Here is a 19,290-nt window from a genome sequence, read left to right on the forward strand (position 1 = left end):
ACAACCCCTCCAAGAGGTGTTCCGCGACTAAACCCTCATTTCCCCTTCTCTCTCTCTCCAGTCCACGTCATCCTTGCATTTAGATTTGCACCCTTTAATCACCCCACCTTCAGCCCCACAGCACATATATACATAATCCGTAATTTATTTATATTAATATTCCTTCAATCTTATTTATCGAGCGCATACTGTGTGCAGAGCACTGTACTAAGCTCTTGGGAAGTACAAGTTAGCAACATATAGAGATGGTCCCTACCCAACAACAGGCTCACAGTCTAGAAGGGATATCTGTAATATCTGTCTCCTTCTCTAGACTGTGAGCTCGCTGTAGGCAGGGAATGTGTCTACCAGCTCTATTATATTATATTCTCCCAAGCGCTTAGTACAAATGCAAGAGTGACACAGGAGGGAGTGGAAGTAGAGGAAATGAGGGCTTAGACGGAAGGCCTCTTGGACATGTGCCCTCAATCAGGCTTTGAAGGTGGGGAGAGTGATTGTCAGATATGAAGAGGGAGGGTGTTCCAAGCCAAAAGTAGGATTTAGTCAAGATAGACAAGATGGAGGTAAATCAATCAATCGTATTTTTTGAGCGCTTACTGTGTGCAGAGCACTGTACTAAGCGCTTGGGAAGTACAAGTTGGCAACATATAGAGACAGTCCCTACCCTACAGTGGGCTCACAGTCAAGAAGGGGGACATCTAGGACAGGTGTCCTAGAATGAAGTCTCCCAGCTTTGAAGTTTTGTTCACTTTGGCACAACTGTGCTGGGTGGGACGCGTGAGAAGAATAGAACAGAAGCAGTGTGGATCTACACAATCCATGTCCTACATGGGGTTCACAGTATCAATCCCCACTTTACAGATGAGATAACTGAGGCACAGAGTATAATAATGATAATAATTATAATGGAATTAGTTAAGTTCTTACAATGCACCCGGCATTGTTCTAAACACTGGGGTAGATACAAGCAAATCAGGTTGGATGCAGTCCCTGTCCCCCATGGGGCTCACAGTCTCAGTCCCCATTTTACAGATGAGGTAACTGAGGCACAGAGAAGTTAAGTGACTTGCCCAAAGTCACACAGCTGACAATTGGTGGAGCCAGGATTTGAACCCATGACCTCTGACTCCAAAGCCTGTGCTCTTTCCACTGAGCTACACTGCTTCTCAATTGTCAGTCATATTTATTGAGTGCTTACTGTGTGTAAAGCACTGTACTAAGCGCTTGGGAGAGAACAATATAACAAACACAATCCCTGCTCACAATGAATTTGCAATCTAGAGCAGGAGACAGACATTAATATAAATAAATAAAACTACAGATATGTATGTAAGTGCTGTGGGGCTAAGAGGGGGCATGTCCTCCCCTGTTCTCTCTCCCTCCGTCCAGGCTCACATCTCCTCCTGCCTTCAGGACATCACCTGGATGTCCTCTTGCCACCCAAAACTCAACATGTCCTAGACTGAGGTCCTTATGTTCCCTCCCAAACCCTGTCCTCTCCCTGACATTCCCATCACTGTGGATGACACTACCATCCTTCCCATCTCCCAAGCCTGCAACCTTGGTGTCATCCTCGACTCCGCTCTCTCATTCACCCCACACATCCAATCCGTCACCAAAACCTGCCGGTCTCACCTTCACAGCATCGCCAAGGTCCTCCCTTTCCTCTCCATCCAAACCGCTACCTTGTTCATAAAATCACTCATCATATCCTGACTGGATTACTGTATCAACATCCTTTCTGATCTACCAACCTCCTGTCTCTCCCCACTTCAGTCTATACTTCACTCTGCTGCCCAGATGATCTTTCTGCAGAAATGCTCTGGGCATGTCACCCCCTCCTCAAAAATCTCCACTCATGGTCTATCAACCTTTGTATCAGACAAGAGCTCCTCACTATTGGCTTCTAAGATCTCCATCACCTTGCCCCCTCCTATCTCACCTCCATTCTCCAGCCCAGCCCACACACTCCACTCCTCTTGTGCTATCTTCCTCACTGTGCCTCATTCTCTCCTGTCCCACCATTGACCCCTGGCCCATGCCATACCTCTGGTCTGGAATGCCCTTCCTCCTCAAATCTGCCAAACTACCGCACTTTCCCCCTTCAAAGCCCTCCTGAAGGCTCACCTCCTTCAGGAGGCCTTCCCAGGCTGAGCCCCCCTTTTTCTCTGCTCCTCCTCCTGTCTCCATTGCCCCGACTCCCTCCCTCTGCTCTATCCCCCTCCCCACCCCACAGCAATTGTGTATAAATTTGTTATTCTATTTATTGTATTAATGATGTATATATCTATAATTCTATCTATATTGATGCCATTGATGCCTACCTATTTGTTTTGTTTTGTTGTCTATCTCCCCTGCCATAGACAGTGAGCCCGATGTTGGGTAGGGATTATCTCTATTCGTTGCCAGATTGTACTTTCCAAGCGCTTAATACATTGTTCTGCGTACAGTAAGCGTTCAATAAATATGATTGAATGAATGAATAAAAGGAGCAAATCAAGGTGGTGCAGAAGAAAATGGGAGAAAAAGAAAAGAGGAATTAGTCGGGGAAGGCCTCTTGAAGGGGATGTGCATTCAGTAAGACTTTGAAGTGGGGGAGAGTAATTGTCTGTCGGATATGAAGAGGGAGGATGTTCCAGGCCAGAGGCAGGACAAGATTGAGGTACAGGGAGAAGGTTAGCATTACAGGAGAGAAGTATGCAGGGATAGGAACATATACGCAAGTGACGTGGTGATGGAGATGTTGAGTACCTAAATGTTTTAGGGATATGGATTTAGTGTGTAGGTGAAGCAGTAGTCTGGGAAACTAGGATGAGGCGACAAGAGATTAGTCAGGGAAAGATTCCTTGAGGGATATGATTTTCATAGGCCTTTGAAGATGGGAAGAGTGGTTGTTTATTGGTTACAAAGAGGAAAGGAATTCCAGGCAGGAAGGAGGGCATGAGCAAAGGGCCAAAGGCAAGATAGTGAGACACAGTTAGTGTATTGGTATTAGAGGAGCAAGGGCCTGGGCTGGGTTATAGTGGGAGATGATTGAGATAGGTGGAGAAGAAAGAGTTGATTGAGTGGCTTAAAGTCAATGTTGAGGAGCTTCTGCTTCATGCACAGTTGGATGGGCAGCTATTGGAAGTTTCTGAGGAGTGGGGAGACATGCACAGAAATATTTTTTAGAAAAATGAGGGCAGAGGGGAGAGGCTGGAAGCAGGGAGGTCATTGAAGAGGCTGATGCCTGTCAACCTACACATCAAGCAAAAACTCCTCACTCTCGGCTTCAAGGCTGTCCATCACCTCGCCCCCTCCTATCTCACCTCCCTTCTCTCCTTCTCCAGCCCAGCCCGCACCCTCCGCTCCTCTGCTGCTGCTAACCTCCTCACAGTACCTTGTTCTCGCCTGTCCCGCCGTCGACCCCCGGCCCACGTCCTCCCCCTGGCCTGGAACACCCTCCATCCACACATGCGCCAAGCTAGCTCTCTTCCTCCCTTCAAAGCCCTATTGAGAGCTCACCTCCTCCAAGAGGCCTTCCCAGACTGAGCCCCCTTTTTCCTCTCCTCCTCCCCACCTCCGGTCTTACCTCCTTCCCCTCCCCACAGCACCTGTATATATGTTTGTACAGATTTATTACTGTATTTATTTTACTTGTACATATTTACTATTGTATTTATTTTGTTAATGATGTGCATTTAGCTTTAATTCTATTTGTTCTGAAGTCTTGACACCAATCCACATGTTGTGTTTTGTTGTCTGTCTCCCCCTTCTAGACTGTGAGCCCATTGTTGGGTAGGGACCATCTCTATATGTTGCCAGTTTGTACTTCCCAAGTGCTTAGTACAGTGCTGTGCACACAGTAAGTGCTCAATAAATGTGATTGAGTGAATGAATGATGCAGTAATCAAGATGGGTTATGACATAATCATCATCATCAATCGTATTTATTGAGCGCTTACTATGTGCAGAGCACTGTACTAAGTGCTTGGGAAGTACAAATTGGCAACATATAGAGACAGTCCCTACCCAACAGTGGGCTCACAGAATCACCTTGCCCCCTCCTGCCTCACCTCGCTACTCTCCTACTACAACCAAGCCCTCACACTTCATTCATCTAATGCTAGCCTTCTCACTGTACCTCAATCCTGTCTATCTTACCACCGACCTTTCACCCACATCCTACCTCTGGCCTGAAATGCCCTCCCTCCTCATATCAGACAGATGATTGCTCTCCCCCACTTCAAAATCTTATTGAAGGCACATCTCCAGGAAGCCTTCCCTGACCAAGCTCTCCTCTCCTTTTCTCCCACTTTCTTCTGCGCCGATCTTACTTGTTCCTTCACTCATCCTCTCTCCCATCCCCGCAGCACATATGTATAAATCTGAAATGTATTTATTTATTTATTCATCTATTAATTAATTTTATTAATGCCTATCTCCCTCTCTAGACCATGAGCTTGTGAGCAGGGAATGTGTCTGTTGTTATATTGTACTCTCCCAAGGTCTTAGTACAGTGCTTTGCACACAGTAAGCGCTCAATAAATACAATTGAATGAATGAATGAACAAGGGCTTGGCACATGACAGTAATCTGGATGGAGAGAAAGGAAAGGATTCTGAAGATGTGGTGGAGAGAGGAGTTTGGAGCATTCGATGACTGGCTGAATATGCAAGTTGACGGAGAGAGATGAATCAAGGATAAATCCAAAGTTGCAGCCTTGTGCGACAGGGAGGATGGTGGTTTTGTCTAAAGAAGCTCCTTGAATGTTTCAGGCTTGGCTTTAGATGTCTCTAGCAATAAGGTTCTCCCAGGTCAAGTAATCCATATTAATCTTACCTTCTTGGATGAGAAAGATTTTATGAATCTTCCCTAGGTGTTCATAATCCTAAGGCTCTGTTTTCCAGGAGCCAGGCTGCCCTGCTGTTACTTATGAGAAGCAGCATGGTGTAGTCGTGTGGTGGGACAACCTGATCACCTTGTAACCTCCCCAGCGCTTAGAACAGTGCTTTGCACATAGTAAGCGCTTAATAAATGCCATTAATATTATCATTATTATTATTATTAGTGGAAGGAGCATGGGCCTGGGAATCAGAAGGTCATGGGTCCTAATCCTGCCTCCTCCACTTGTCTGCCATGTGAACTTGAGCAAGTCACTTCACTTTCTATGCGTCAGTTACCTCACCTGTAAAATGGGGCTTGAGACTGTGAGCCCCCACTTGGGGCAAGGACTGCATCCAACACGATTAGCTCATATCCATCCCAGGGCTTAGTACAGTGCCTGGCACATAGTAAACGTTTAACAAACACCACAATTGTCATTCTCCAAATTTAAATACTACCTGTCCCAACCGAGAGGGAGAACTGCCTCAGTGACTGGCGTGTCTCCTAATGGAGAAAATTAGGTAAACAGTTGAACCATGCAGCTTCCTCTCCAGCTAACGATAATCCATGACCTGAGGGAAACATTGCATTTAAGAGAAAACGCATGGAGTGGAGGTTGCCGTTTCATTTTGGCTTAGGAATCCGCCCACACCCCCACAGCGGCTCTCCAGTGAGTCAGCGCTCAGCTTCTTCATGTAAAGAGTTACCAGGCTGACATCATTTGGGCAGACGCAGGAGGAAGAAAGTGCAGGCTAGTCTATGAAAAGAGAGTCTGTTTCCTTGTGGGAAGAGGCGTAAGTGGCTGGAGACGGAATGCCGTCAGTGTATCCTGGCATCCGATTATACAGATGTCCTGTGCACTTGTCATGTCTGGGTTCAAATTATTTTTCAGTTGCCTCAAGAATATTTCACCCCCCAACTCCCCCCATATTGGCTAAGACAACTAGTACTTTGCTCGGCATTATTATTGTTGTTATTATTATTATTATTGATTGGGGGGGTGGGGGGGTTATATTGTATTAAATGCTTACTATGTGCCAAGCACTGTTCTAAGCACTGGGGTAAACACGAGACAATCAGGTCGGATACCTGTCCTACATGGGGTTTACAGACTATGTATGAGGGAGAACAGGTATTAAATCCCCATTTGCCAACTTGTACTTCCCAAGCGCTTAGTACAGTGCTCTGCACACAGTAAGCGCTCAATAAATACGATTGAATGAATGAATGAATTTTACTGTTGAGGAAACTGAAGCACCAAGAATAAAAGTGACTTGCCCAAGGTCACGCAGCAGACATCTGTTCCATTGTCCTCTCCCAAGCACTTAAAACAGTGCTCTGCACACAGTGAGGACTCAATGATTCGATTGATTGGTAGAACTGGGATTAAGACCCACGTCCTCTGATTCCTAGGCCTGTGCTCTTTCCACTAGGCCACGCTGCTCTTCAGTATCTTTTTAACCTGTGAATTACCACTTTTCTTCTGTCAGGTATGAAAATTGGAATGTGAAATGGAAAAGAGATGGCTTTGGAGCGATGTCTAAGCTTCCACAAATGCTGATTATACTCAGATAAATGAGATCATTAACATCATTCAGAGACCACTTCAAACCAACAGGAAACTGACACCACATCCATAATTATTATAATCTTAAGGGGCTAAAAAACTCAACGGTCCAGGTCATGTTACAGCCCACATGGGACTCTGGCACTTTTCCAGTCCACTATTTTATGTGAATATGTGCATGTATGTTTCTGGAATCTGAATTCAGCATGCAGATTGTTTCATATATAGTGCCAAATCACCGGGGGAAAGATGAGTAGACGGTAAATCCAGGGTCTTTGCTCCAAGAATTGTAGATGGTTTTTGCTAGAGATTTGTGAATAGATCTCTTGGCATTCTAGCATTTTGATTCCGTTTGCTTTTTTGTATGTTTTTAACAGTTCACTGCCTTAAGTTGAACTGTTTCCTGGCAATAACCCAGTTCTCAGCTTTGTAATTAGAACCGACCAAGCCAACACTGCCTACGGCGGGCAGGAAACCACCTGCAACAGCTATTTGTAGCCACATGTTTGGAGCGAATGCATTTCCGTGCCCGCTGAAGGCCCAGCATCGCTTACCCGGTGCCAACCCCATCCGAGTGGGCACCACTGTCTAGGTGCTTTCACAGTTGACTCCATTACAGCAATGCCAGTGGGAGTGAACTGGCTAAAAAATCGGTCAATCGTCCTCTGGGAGAAGAGGGGACAATTAGGGGCTTTGCCCAGCTTATGATTTCTCTCTAGGCTTTACTGGGTTTGATTGCAATTAGGTCTGACATTAACCTAGCTTTTCCTGAGCCCCATTCATTCATTCAGTCATAATTATTGAGTGCTCATTATATGCAGAGCACTAAGCACTTGGGAGAGTACAACAATACAACAATAAACAGTCACATTTTCCTGTCCGCAATGAGCTTACGGTCTAGATAAGTCTAGACCGTAAGCTCATTGTAAGCTCATCCAGTAGATGTAGCAGTCTATTGGATGACATATCTCCTCTTGGTGGTACCCTGTGGGCAGGGAGAAATAGCGTGGCTCAGAGGAAAGAGCACGGGCTTGGGAGTCAGAGGTCATGGGTTCTAATCCTGGCTCTGCCACTTAGCTGGGTGACCTTGGGCAAGTCACTTAACTTCTCTGTGCCTCAGTTCCCTCATCTGAAAAATGGGGATTAAGACTGTGAGCCCCATGTGGGACAACCTGATTACCTTGTATCCCCCCCCAGTGCTTAGAACAGTGCTTGGCACATAGTAAGCGCTTAACAAATACCATCATCATCATCATCCACCAACTCTTTTATATTGTACTTTCCCAAGCATTTACTAAGCGCATGATGGATATGATTGATTTCTTCTTCTAGGGTCCAACTCACTGCAGAAAAGGATGGGTCCAAGTGTAATAACCCCAGTAGCCCAGATCCTCTATTAACTCCCCCTCTCCTTGTTACAGTCAGCTTTTTGAAAGAGCCCCCTGCTCTCTCATGATAGTGCCCGCCGGCCATGAGCAGCAGTGTGGTTTAATGCTTAGAACAGTGCTTGGCACATAGTAGGCGCTTAACAAATACTGTCATCATCATCAAAGAGCCTGGGGCTTGGGAATCAGAAGACTTGGATTCTCATCCCCACTCTGCCATTTGCCTGCTGTGTAAACTTGGATGAGTCACTTGACTTCCATTTTTGTGGGGGCTGGAGGTGGGGGTTATGGTATTTGTTAAACATTTATTATGTGTCAAGCACTGTTCTAAGCACTGGGGTAGATACATGTGAATTAGGGTGGACATAGTCTCTGTCCTGCATGAGGCTCACAATCTAAATAGGAGGGAGAACAAGAGAACTGAGACATGGGGAAGTTGAGTCACTTGCCCAAAGTCACACAGCAGGCGTTTGGCAAAGCCAGGATTAGAACCCAGGCTCTCTGACACCCATGCCCATGCTCTTTCCACTAGGCCATACTGCTTCTCTTGTGCCTCACTTTCCTTGTCCATAAAATGGGGACTTGATGCCTATTTTCCCTCCTACTTAGACTGTGAGCCCCACATGAGATGGTGACTACATCCCACCTGATCTTCTTCTTTATTTCCTAGTGCTTAGTACAGTGCTTGGCACCTAGCGTGTAACAAAGGCCACAATTAAAGCTGGCTAAGGAGGCTTTTAAGAAAGCTCGTAGAGTAGCCACACCACTAGAGAGACTCATTCATTCATCCAATTTTATTTATTGAGCATTTACTATGTGCAGAGCACTATACTAAGTACTTGAAGAGTACAGTTGGGCAACAGATGGAGACAATCTTTACCCAACAATGGGCTCACAGTGTAGAAGATGGGCTCACAGTCTAGAAGGTTAGTATGGGGGAAAGTGGACAATGTATCCACCAGAGGTCAAGAGGTAGAGGAACATTGGAAAGTTTCTTTCCAATGGAACAGTCAGAACCTGTCTGCTCTCCCATTTCAGTCCCCTGACCAATGTCAGCTACATCTCTGGCCTGAAACCAAATGTGACATTGCCTCGGTGCTGTCCTAACCTTTATTTTAATCTGTTTCTCTGAATCAGATGGTTGATTTTCAACTCAATCAATCAGTGTCAATCAGTGGTATTTATTGAGCGCTTACTGTGTGCAGAGCACTGTACTAAATAATAATTTTGGTATTAAGCGCTTACTATGTGCAAAGCACTGTTCTAAGCGCTGGGGAGGATACAAGGTGATCAGGTTGTCCCACGTGGGGCTCACAATCTCAATCCCCATTTTACAGATGAGGTAACTGAGGCACAGAGAAGTCAAGTCACTTGCCCAAAGTTACACAGCTGACAAGTGGTGGAGGCAGGATTAGAACCCATGACCTCTGACTCCCAAGCCCGGGCAATCTCTGCTACTAAATGCTTGGGAGAGAAAAGTACAGCAGAGTTGGTAGGCATTATTATTATTATTATGGTTTTTTTAGGTGCTTACTATGTGCCAGGCACTGTACTAAGGCGCTGAGGCGGGTACAAGCAAATTGGGTTGGACTGTGTCATCATCATCAATCGTATTTATTGAGCACTTACTGTGTGCAGAACACTGTACTAAGCGCTTGGGAACTACAAGTTGGCAACATATAGAGACAGTCCCTACCCAACAGTGGGCTCACAGTCTAAAAGAGGCTCACAGTCCCTGTCCCAATGGGGCTCATAGTCTCAATCCCCATTTTACAGATGAGATAACTGAGGCACAGAGAAGGAAGTGACTTACCCAAGGTCACACAGCAAAGTGATGGAGCCAGAACTGGAACCCATGACCTTCTGAGTCCCAGGCCCAGGCTCTATCCAATGTGCCATGCTACTTGCAACCTTTGATTTGTAACCAGTGTTAACAAGTAACACATGTTACTTGCCCACAACAAGCTTATAGTCTAGAGGGGGAGACAGACATTAATATAAATAAATAAAATACAGATCTGTACCTAAGTAAGGTGGGGTGAAGAGAAGCAGCATGGCTTAGTGGAAAGCGCGTGGTCTCAGGAGTCAGAGGACGTGGGTTCTAATCCCAACTCTGCCACTCGTCTGCTGTGTGACTTTGGGCAAGTCCCTTAACTTCTCCGTGCCTCAGTTACCTCGTCTGTGAAATGGGGATTAAGACTTTGAACCCCACGTGGGACAACCAGATTACCTTGTATCTACCCCAGTGCTTAGAACAGTGCTTGGCAGATAGTAAGTGCTTAACAAATATGATTATTATTATTATATCAGTGATTATATCACTGATAATCCTCTATAATCAGTGGAGGAGAGTGATTTCCCAAAATCACTCTCCTCCAAGAGGCCTTTCTTGATTAAGCCCATATTTCCCCTATCCATTCTGTCCTCTGGGTCACCTATGTAGAGAAGCAGCATGGCTCAGTGGAAAGAGCACGGGCTTTGGAGTCAGAGGTCATGGGTTCAAATCCCAGCTCCACCACTTGTCAGCTCTGTGATTTTGGGCAAGTTACTTAACTTCTCTGAGCCTCAGTTACCTCATCTGTAAAATGGGGATTAAGACTGTGAGCCCCCCGTGGGACAACCTGATCACCTTGTAACCTCTCCAGCACTTAGAACAGTGCTTTGCACATAGTAAGTGCTTAATAAATGCCATCATTATTATTATTATTAGATGTTTAAAGGGCACAGATCCAATTGCATAGAAAACACAGAAGGGAGAGGGAGTCGTTGAGGGAGGCCTATATAGAATATGTATGCAATTTGCTAAGCGTTTACTATATGCCAGGCGTACTAAGCACTGTGTTGGACATGGTCCACGTCCCACGTGGCGCTCAGTCTTGAGCCCCATTTTACAGGTGAGGGAACTGAGGCTCAGAGAAGTTAAGTGACTTGGCTTGGTTATGCTCTTTACTGAACTTGGGCAGAATTTTCAGCATTTCTTCCGTCAATCTCAGCCCTTGCCATCTCCTCCCTCCTAGTGATAATCAGTCAATGGCTTTTATTGAGAGTTTACTCTGTGCAGACCACTGTACTAAGCACTTGGGAGAGTGTGGTATAATAGAATTAGCAAGCATGTTCCCTGCCCACAAGGCGTTTACAGTAAAAACCTTTGTTATCTCTTCCTCTGTGGGTTATGCCCAGTAGTCTGTGCAGCAACCTCATGAGCTGGTCTGAGCAAAGCAGATTTAATAGAGCAGAGGAGCCAGAGAAGTGGAGTTGGACAAAATGGACCCGGAGGCTCTCTCTCAACAGTTGAGGGATGGCCTCTGTGTCCATTTTGTGTAGCTGAACCATTGAGATGAAAAGCCAGATGAGTGACAGTAATGACTCAGCTTTAAGTCACTACTTAAAACATGACCGTTAGAGCTGAGAAAGGAAATCATTCTCTACCTGTTTGGAGGGCAGACAATGGAAAATGGAAGTACCATTTAAAAAAAGGGGAATATCAGGGCAGAAGGCAGGGCCGAGGACACATGCTGTCTAGAAAGTGGGTCACCAGTGCCCTGGTCTCATCAGACAGCTAAGTTCACTGGGCTGAGGTTGGAGCCCCACAGGAAGAAACACTGTGAGCAGTGGAGCTACACCCTGGGGCCAAACAGAGGAAATGTTTTGCTTCGAACACAGATGAGGGTGATGAGATGACTAGGGGATTTAGGGTTCCTTCAACTCCTCGGCCTGTGAAGAAAGAAAGAGGACCTAATTATCTAGACTATGAGCCCGTTGTTGGGTAGGGACTGTCTCTATATGTTGTCAACTTGTACTTCCCAAGCGCTTAGTACAGTGCTCTGCACACAGTAAGTGCTCAGTAAATATGATTGAATGAATGAATGAATCATGAAGTTCCCAATTTTGAGGAAAAGTTGAGGGAAGGGGAAATTAAGATCATTTTCCCTTTAGGAGGGTTTTATTTTGGTTATACTATCTATTTTAAGCATACTTTCACTTTTAGTTTTCAGTTTAGTTCCATCCTAAAGAAGCAAGAAAACTTTTTTGCTGCCAGTGAAGGGAAACAGTATATAGTAGGCATTAGACAGACTGGGGAGAAAAACCAGAGGAAGGGCAGCCTGGGAAATAGCTCCTTTCAATCCCTCCACTTTTCGTAGCAACTGATACGAACTTCACAGAACTAAACTTCTCTGTGCCTCAGTTACCTCATCTGTAAAATGGGGATTAACTCCTCCTCCCGCTGACTTAGTTTGTGAGCCCTGTGGGGGACAGTGACAGTGTCCAACCTGACCAACTGTACCTACCTCAGTTCTCGGAACAGTTCTTAATACATAATAAGCGCCTAACAAATATCATAAAAAACTGATGTGAAGATCTAATTAGAGGTCAATCAATTTATCAATAAAAAGTATTTATTGATTGCTTAATGTGTGCAGAGCACTGTGCTAAGCACTTGTACTGAGCACACAGACCAAAGGAAATCTGAAGGAGTTCATGGCTACGTCTATGTCTCCAGCTGGCAAGGGTGACTTTTCATACGATTTTTCCAGAGAAAAATCAATTTGGAACTTTCATGGGCCAGCCCTAAAGTGGAGTCCACGCCCATAGTTTGTGTGGGAATTGTGCCTCTCTAGAAAGACCAGTATTTGTGGAGAGGCCCTCTCCCCATTACTTCAGCCCCTGAGCCCCCAGGAACCTAAGTGTCAAGAAGACCACTTATTTGACAGAAAACATTCCAAGGATTCACCTCCCCGCACTCCTCAGTCTAATGAGATATTTTTTATCCACAGACAGGTTTGCAGAAATTTCTCTCAACTAGCTGTTCCTCAGCGCCTTTGCCCTGTGGGCTTTGGGGGAAGGAAGAAGTTAATAATAATAATAATGATATTAATAATGATTGTGGTATTTGTTAAGCACTTACTATTTGCCAAGCACTGTAGTAAGCTCTGGGGTAATGTCACCCGTAATGCAGGGACGGGTTTGAGGAACGATGCAGCTTAAGAGACTGGAGTCAGAAAGGCTGAGCCATACAAAATTTTTTCCAAGCGGTGAATTAAACCTCCTTTTCAGGAGGTGTGCACTTATTTTTTACTTATTCACATGCGAGGAATTGAACCCCCCTTTCAGAAAGAATACACTTATTTCATTTTGGCACCCTGAAGAATTCCCTCTTGGAAGGATTACACTCATGCGTTACTCACATGTGGTGAAGCATCTAGTTCCCTCCTGCAAATACTTCCCACTCGGGAGGAATTCACTTTTCTGTGACTCACATATGGCAAAGCGTCAGGAGGAATACACTTATATTACTCACACTTAGAGAACTGAACTCCTTGTCTTCCCTCCCAAACCTTGCCCTCTCCCTGACTTTCCCATCTCTGTTGACGGCACTACCATCCTTCCCGTCTCACAAGCCCGCAACCTTGGTGTCATCCTTGACTCCGCTCTCTCATTCACCCCTCACATCCAAGCCGTCACCAAAACCTGCCGGTCTCAGCTCCACAACATTGCCAAGATCCGCCCTTTCCTCTCCATCCATACCGCTACCCTGCTCGTTCAAGCTCTCATCCTATCCCGTCCAGACTACTGCATCAGCCTTCTCTCTGATCTCCCATCCTCGTGTCTCTCTCCACTTCAATCCATACTTCATGCTACTACCCGGATTATCTTTGTCCAGAAACGCTCTGGGCATATTACTCCCCTCCTCAATAATCTCCAGTGGCTACCAATCAATCTGCGCATCAGGCAGAAACTCCTCACCCTGGGCTTCAAGGCTGTCCATCACCTCGCCCCCTCCTACCTCACCTCCCTTCTCTCCTTCTACAGCCCAACCCGCACCCTCCGCTCCTCTGCTGCTAATCTCCTCACCGTACCTCATTCTCGCCTGTCCCGCCATCGACCCCCGGCCCACGTCCTCCCCCTGTCCCGGAATGCCCTCCCTCTCCCCATCTGCCAAGCTAGCTCTCTTCCTCCTTTCAAGGCCCTGCTGAGAGCTCACCTCCTCCAGGAGGCCTTCCCAGACTGAGCCCCTTCCTTCCTCTCCCCCTCATCCCCCTCCCCATCCCCCCATCTTACCTCCTTCCTTTCCCCACAGCACCTGTATAAATGTATATATATTTGTACATATGTATTACTCTATTTTACTTGTACATATCTATTCTATTTATTTTATTTTGTTAGTATGTTTGTTTTTGTTTTTGTTTCCTCTGTCTCCCCCTTTTAGACTGTGAACCTAATGTTGGGTAGGGACTGTCTCTATATGTTGCCAATTTGTACTTCCCAAGCGCTTAGTACAGTGCTCTGCACATAGTAAGTGCTCAATAAATATGATTGATTGATTGATTAGAGAAGCACCCAGCTCCCAACCCCAGGAGTGCTCAGGGGAACACTTCCCTGTCCCATGGCTTCTCACTTGGTGTAGACAGAATGTGCATCTGTCCCACACTCTGGGCAGGGACGACTCACAGCCGGCTGCTGCAAGTCTCGATCTGCTGCCCAGAATGTCAGAGGTGGCGGATATTTATCACCTATCCTTCCAGGCAGTTTAGGCTTCCGGATTCTGCTTGTCTAATCTCCGAACACACCTCCCCCTTTCCCTCACCTTTCGCTCCTCCGTACCTAATTTGGTTGGCACGGGGGTGAAGGACACCTTTTTTTTATGGCATTTATTAAGCGCTTACAATGTACAAAGCACATTCCTGACCTGGTGTGTCTGGCAGCATCAGTCACGGGGGTAGTGCCCCCCTCACGCTTCCGAGTTCCTCTTTGCTCATCTGGGAGGTCACAAGATAGCATTTGGACCTCGAAATGGTGGATACTACGGTTCATCTTGGCACAGGTAGATTCAGGATCGTCAGGTCGCACATGGGGCTCCCTGTCTGTGTAGGAGAGAGAACAGGTATTGAATCCCCATTTTGCAGATGAGGGAACTGAGGCACAGTGAGGAGAAGTGACCTGCCTGAGTCACCGCTTTCCACACAGTGGACAAGTGGTGGAGAGGGGATTAAAACCCAGATCCTCTGACTCTGAGGCCCATGCTTCTTCTGGTAATAATAATAATAATAATTATTGTACTTGTTAAGTGCTTATTATGTATGCAGCACTGTTCTAAGCACTAGGATAGATGCAAGACAATCAGGTAGGATACAGTCCTGTACCACATGGGGCTCACACTCCTATCCCCATTTTACAGATGAGGGAACTGAGGCACAGAGAAGTTAAATGGCCTGAGGAAGGATTAGAACCCAGGTCCTTCTGACTCCCAGGCACTAGGCCACGCTCCTTCTCTTCCTCCTGCCCCTCTCCATCTCCCCCGCCTTACCTCCTTCCCTTCCCCACAGCCACCTGTATATATGTTTGTACATATTTATTACTCTATTTTACTTGTACATATCTATTCTATTTATTTTATTTTGTTAATATGTTTTGTTTTGTTGTCTGTCTCCCCCTTCTAGACCGTGAGCCCACTGTTGGGTAGGGACCGTCTCTATATGTTGCCAACTTGTACTTCCCAAACACTTAGTACAGTGCTCTGCACCCATAAAGATCTCAATAAATACGATTGATTGATTGATTGATTGATTCCTGGGTGAGGGAGCTGAAAGCAGCAGGGATGTGACCCCCACACCCCGCTATAATTTGGATATTTTCCTCTCACCCTGCAGCATCCTATTTCAGGTTCCCTTCTTGCCCCCACACCCAACTCCTGCCTCCCAGTCCCCCCTGCCATCCTACTCATCCCCGCTCCAGAGTTGGGACAGGCCACTGGAAGAGGCCTTCCCCAGTGAAGCCCTTGTTTCCCCTACTCCCGCTCCCTTCTTCATCGTCTGTATACTTGGATCTGTATCCTGTAAGCATTTGATAGTCACCTCATCCACAACCCCACAGCACTTAGGTAGGTACCCCTTTAGACTACAAACTCCACTTGGGCAGGGACTGTGTCTGCCAACACTGTTATATTGTACTCTCCCCAAATGCTTAGTACAGGACTCTGTGCACAAAACCAATCCATTAGTGTTGTTGATTGATTGGTTGATTGAAATGTAGGCCCACCTGCATCCCAGGCAGTGGTTGTTCAGCCCTTGAATAATCCCATCTCCTCCAGGAGATAATAATGATGGCATTTATTAAGCACTTACCATGTGCAAGGCACTGTTCTAAGCACTCTAAAGAGATGAAAACTCTTTACCTGGCTAACTGTATGCTGTGAATTTTAAGGTAGGTAGTGGAAGGGCATAAAAAATGCTCAAGGTTTCTCATGGAATAGACTTCATCATGGTGTCAGTAAAAGATATTCTCTGGGTCTTTTATGATGATGATGGCATTTGTTAAGCACTTACTATGTGTAAAGCACTGTTCTAAGCACTGCAGACAATACAAGGTGATCAGGTTGTCCCACGTGGGGCTCACAGTCTTATTCCCCATTTTACAGATGAGGGAACTGAGGCCCAGAGAAGCGAAGTGATTTGCCCAAAGTCACACAGCTGACTGGTGGAGCTGGGATTAGAACCCATGACCTCTGACTCCCAAGCCCGGGCTCTTTCCACTGAGCCATGCTGCTTTTATGTCATCTATGCCATGACTTCAAACGTAAAGATGCACGTCAGCTGTTTCCTTTCTGTCTAGGATAAATAATGAAGACCTAACAGCTGGGCTGGCTTGCATGCGCCTCTAAGGCAGAGTCAGAAGATATTTCGGGGAAGCTGTATCTTTCCTAGTCTTAACAACATTAGAAAGCCTCCGGGTAATTCAATTGCAACATCTCTTTTATCTGTTTCAGGTCATGCAAGACAAGATCATCTGCCTTCCAAAAAGAGTCCCACCTGCTCAGAACCACTCTTCCGTCCCCAATGCCTCTCACGCCATCGTCAGCACAACGGCCTTGCCACCCCCTAAGCCCTCCACCAATCCAGTCACCGTGGAAATGAAGGGCTTGAAAACCGATCTGGACCTCCAGCAGTATAGCTTCATAAACCAAATGTGTTACGAACGGGCCTTACACTGGTATGCAAAGTACTTTCCCTATCTTGTGCTCATACATACCCTCATCTTCATGCTCTGTAGTAACTTCTGGTTCAAATTCCCCGGCTCCAGCTCCAAAATCGAACACTTCATTTCGATCCTCGGGAAGTGTTTCGACTCCCCCTGGACCACGAGGGCCTTGTCGGAGGTGTCCGGGGAAGACTCGGAAGAGAAGGATAACAGGAAGAACAACATGAACAGGGCCATCCCCGCCCCTCCGGCCGCAGAAGGCACCTTGGTGAAGAGTCAGTCGTTAAAATCTATCCCGGAGAAGTTTGTCGTGGATAAGGCAACGGCGGGGGCTCTGGATAAGAAAGAAGGGGAACAGGCAAAGGCGTTGTTTGAAAAAGTCAAGAAGTTCCGGCTGCACGTTGAGGAAGGCGACATACTTTACGCCATGTACGTTCGCCAGACTGTCCTTAAGGTTATCAAATTCCTGATCATTATTGCGTATAACAGCGCGCTGGTCTCCGAAGTCCAGTTTACTGTAGACTGCAATGTTGACATTCAAGACATGACGGGCTATAAACATTTCTCCTGCAACCACACCATGGCCCACTTGTTTTCGAAACTCTCCTTCTGCTACCTGTGCTTCGTGAGCATCTATGGATTCACGTGCCTTTACACCCTATATTGGCTCTTCTACCGTTCCCTGAAGGAATATTCCTTTGAGTACGTCCGGCAGGAGACGGGAATTGACGATATTCCCGACGTCAAGAACGACTTTGCGTTCATGCTTCATATGATCGACCAGTACGATCCTCTGTATTCCAAGAGATTTGCCGTGTTCCTGTCCGAGGTCAGCGAAAACAAACTGAAACAGTTGAACTTAAATAATGAATGGACTGCGGATAAACTGAGGCAGAAGCTGCAGATGAACGCCCAGAACCGGCTGGAGTTGCCGCTGATCATGCTGTCCGGCCTCCCGGACACGGTTTTCGAAATCACGGAACTGCAGTCCTTAAAACTGGAAATCATTAAGAACGTAATGATCCCAGCCACCATTGCTCAACTGGACAATCTCCAAGAGCTCTCTCTGCACCAGTGCTCTGTGAAAATCCACAGCGCAGCCCTGTCCTTCCTGAAGGAAAACCTGAAGATCCTGAGCGTCAAGTTCGACGACATCCGGGAGCTGCCCCCTTGGCTCTACGGCCTCCGGAACCTGGAGGAGCTGTACTTAATCGGCTCGCTGAGTCACGATATCGCCAAGAACATTACGCTCGAGTCTCTGCGGGATCTGAAGAGCCTGAAAGTTCTCTTCATCAAGAGCAACGTGTCCAAAATCCCTCAGTCGGTAGTTGACGTGTCCAGCCACCTTCAGAGGATGTGCATCCACAACGACGGCACCAAGCTGGTCATGCTGAACAACCTGAAGAAGATGGTTAATTTGACCGAGTTGGAGTTGGTCCACTGTGATCTGGAGCGCATCCCCCACGCCGTCTTCAGCCTCCTCAGCCTCCAGGAGTTGGACTTAAAGGAAAACAATCTCAAATCCATCGAGGAGATCGTGAGTTTCCAGCACCTGCGGAAACTGACCATCCTGAAGCTGTGGCACAACAGCATCACCTATATCCCGGAGCACATCAAAAAGCTCACGAGCCTAGAGCGGCTCTCCTTCAGTCACAATAAAATCGAGGTGCTCCCTTCCCACCTCTTCCTATGCAACAAAATCCGCTACCTGGATCTGTCCTACAATGACATTCGATTCATCCCACCGGAAATAGGCGTGCTGCAGAGCCTGCAGTATTTTTCCATCACTTGCAACAAGGTGGAGAGCATCCCAGATGAACTGTACTTCTGCAAGAAGCTGAAGACGTTGAAGATCGCGAAAAACAGCCTATCCGTCCTCTCCCCGAAGATTGCCAACCTGCAGTTCCTCTCATACTTAGATGTGAAAGGCAATCACTTGGAGACCCTGCCACCCGAACTCGGCGACTGTAGGGCTCTGAAGCGGGTTGGCTTGATCGTGGAGGATGCTCTGTTTGAAACTCTACCTTCTGATGTCAGGGAGCAAATGAAAGCCGAATAACTTCTTTGCCTCAAAGCATCGCCGAAAAGTGCTTCTACCAAATACAGTATGAATAAGGAGGGAGTCTGAATGCCTTTAACGTTGTCTTTTCTTTTTTGTTCTTTCCTTTTTCACACATGACAAACTGTACAGACTGATTTAGAGTAAGGAATACCTATATTTTTAAATAAAAAAGTTTACTTGTATTTTTTCAGTGTTAATATTTTAAAATTTTATTTGTCCCGCACACTAATGTTTCCTTAGTATTTTTTTCTACTGGCAAGAACAGGTGAGTTCCGTCTCTTGTTTCTTCAGTTCTGCTTGCTTTCGTGAAAGGGAACTGGTTTTGAATTACTTGCCTCTGAGTATCGGTTTTAGTAGGGGAAGATATTGGTCAGTCGATGGTATTTATTGAGCGCTTACTGTGTGCAGGGCACTCTACTAAGCGCTTGGGAGAG

At 46.3% G+C, this 19,290-nt stretch overlaps 1 protein-coding gene across 1 annotated transcript in view; it reads left to right on the forward strand.

Annotated features, from left to right (window-relative positions):
* LRRC8C (leucine rich repeat containing 8 VRAC subunit C) overlaps positions 1-19,038 on the forward strand; it is a 110,344-nt gene extending 91,306 nt beyond the window's left edge. The window contains exon 3 of the mRNA XM_038745066.1: positions 16,583-19,038. Coding sequence (XP_038600994.1) covers positions 16,583-18,853 — 2,271 coding nt within the window. The 3' untranslated portion in view covers positions 18,854-19,038. The remainder of the gene's footprint in view (positions 1-16,582) is intronic.
* Positions 19,039-19,290: the final 252 nt, after the last annotated feature.

Source organism: Tachyglossus aculeatus, chromosome 4 (genome assembly GCF_015852505.1).
Source record: "Tachyglossus aculeatus isolate mTacAcu1 chromosome 4, mTacAcu1.pri, whole genome shotgun sequence".
Taxonomy (NCBI): domain Eukaryota; kingdom Metazoa; phylum Chordata; class Mammalia; order Monotremata; family Tachyglossidae; genus Tachyglossus; species Tachyglossus aculeatus.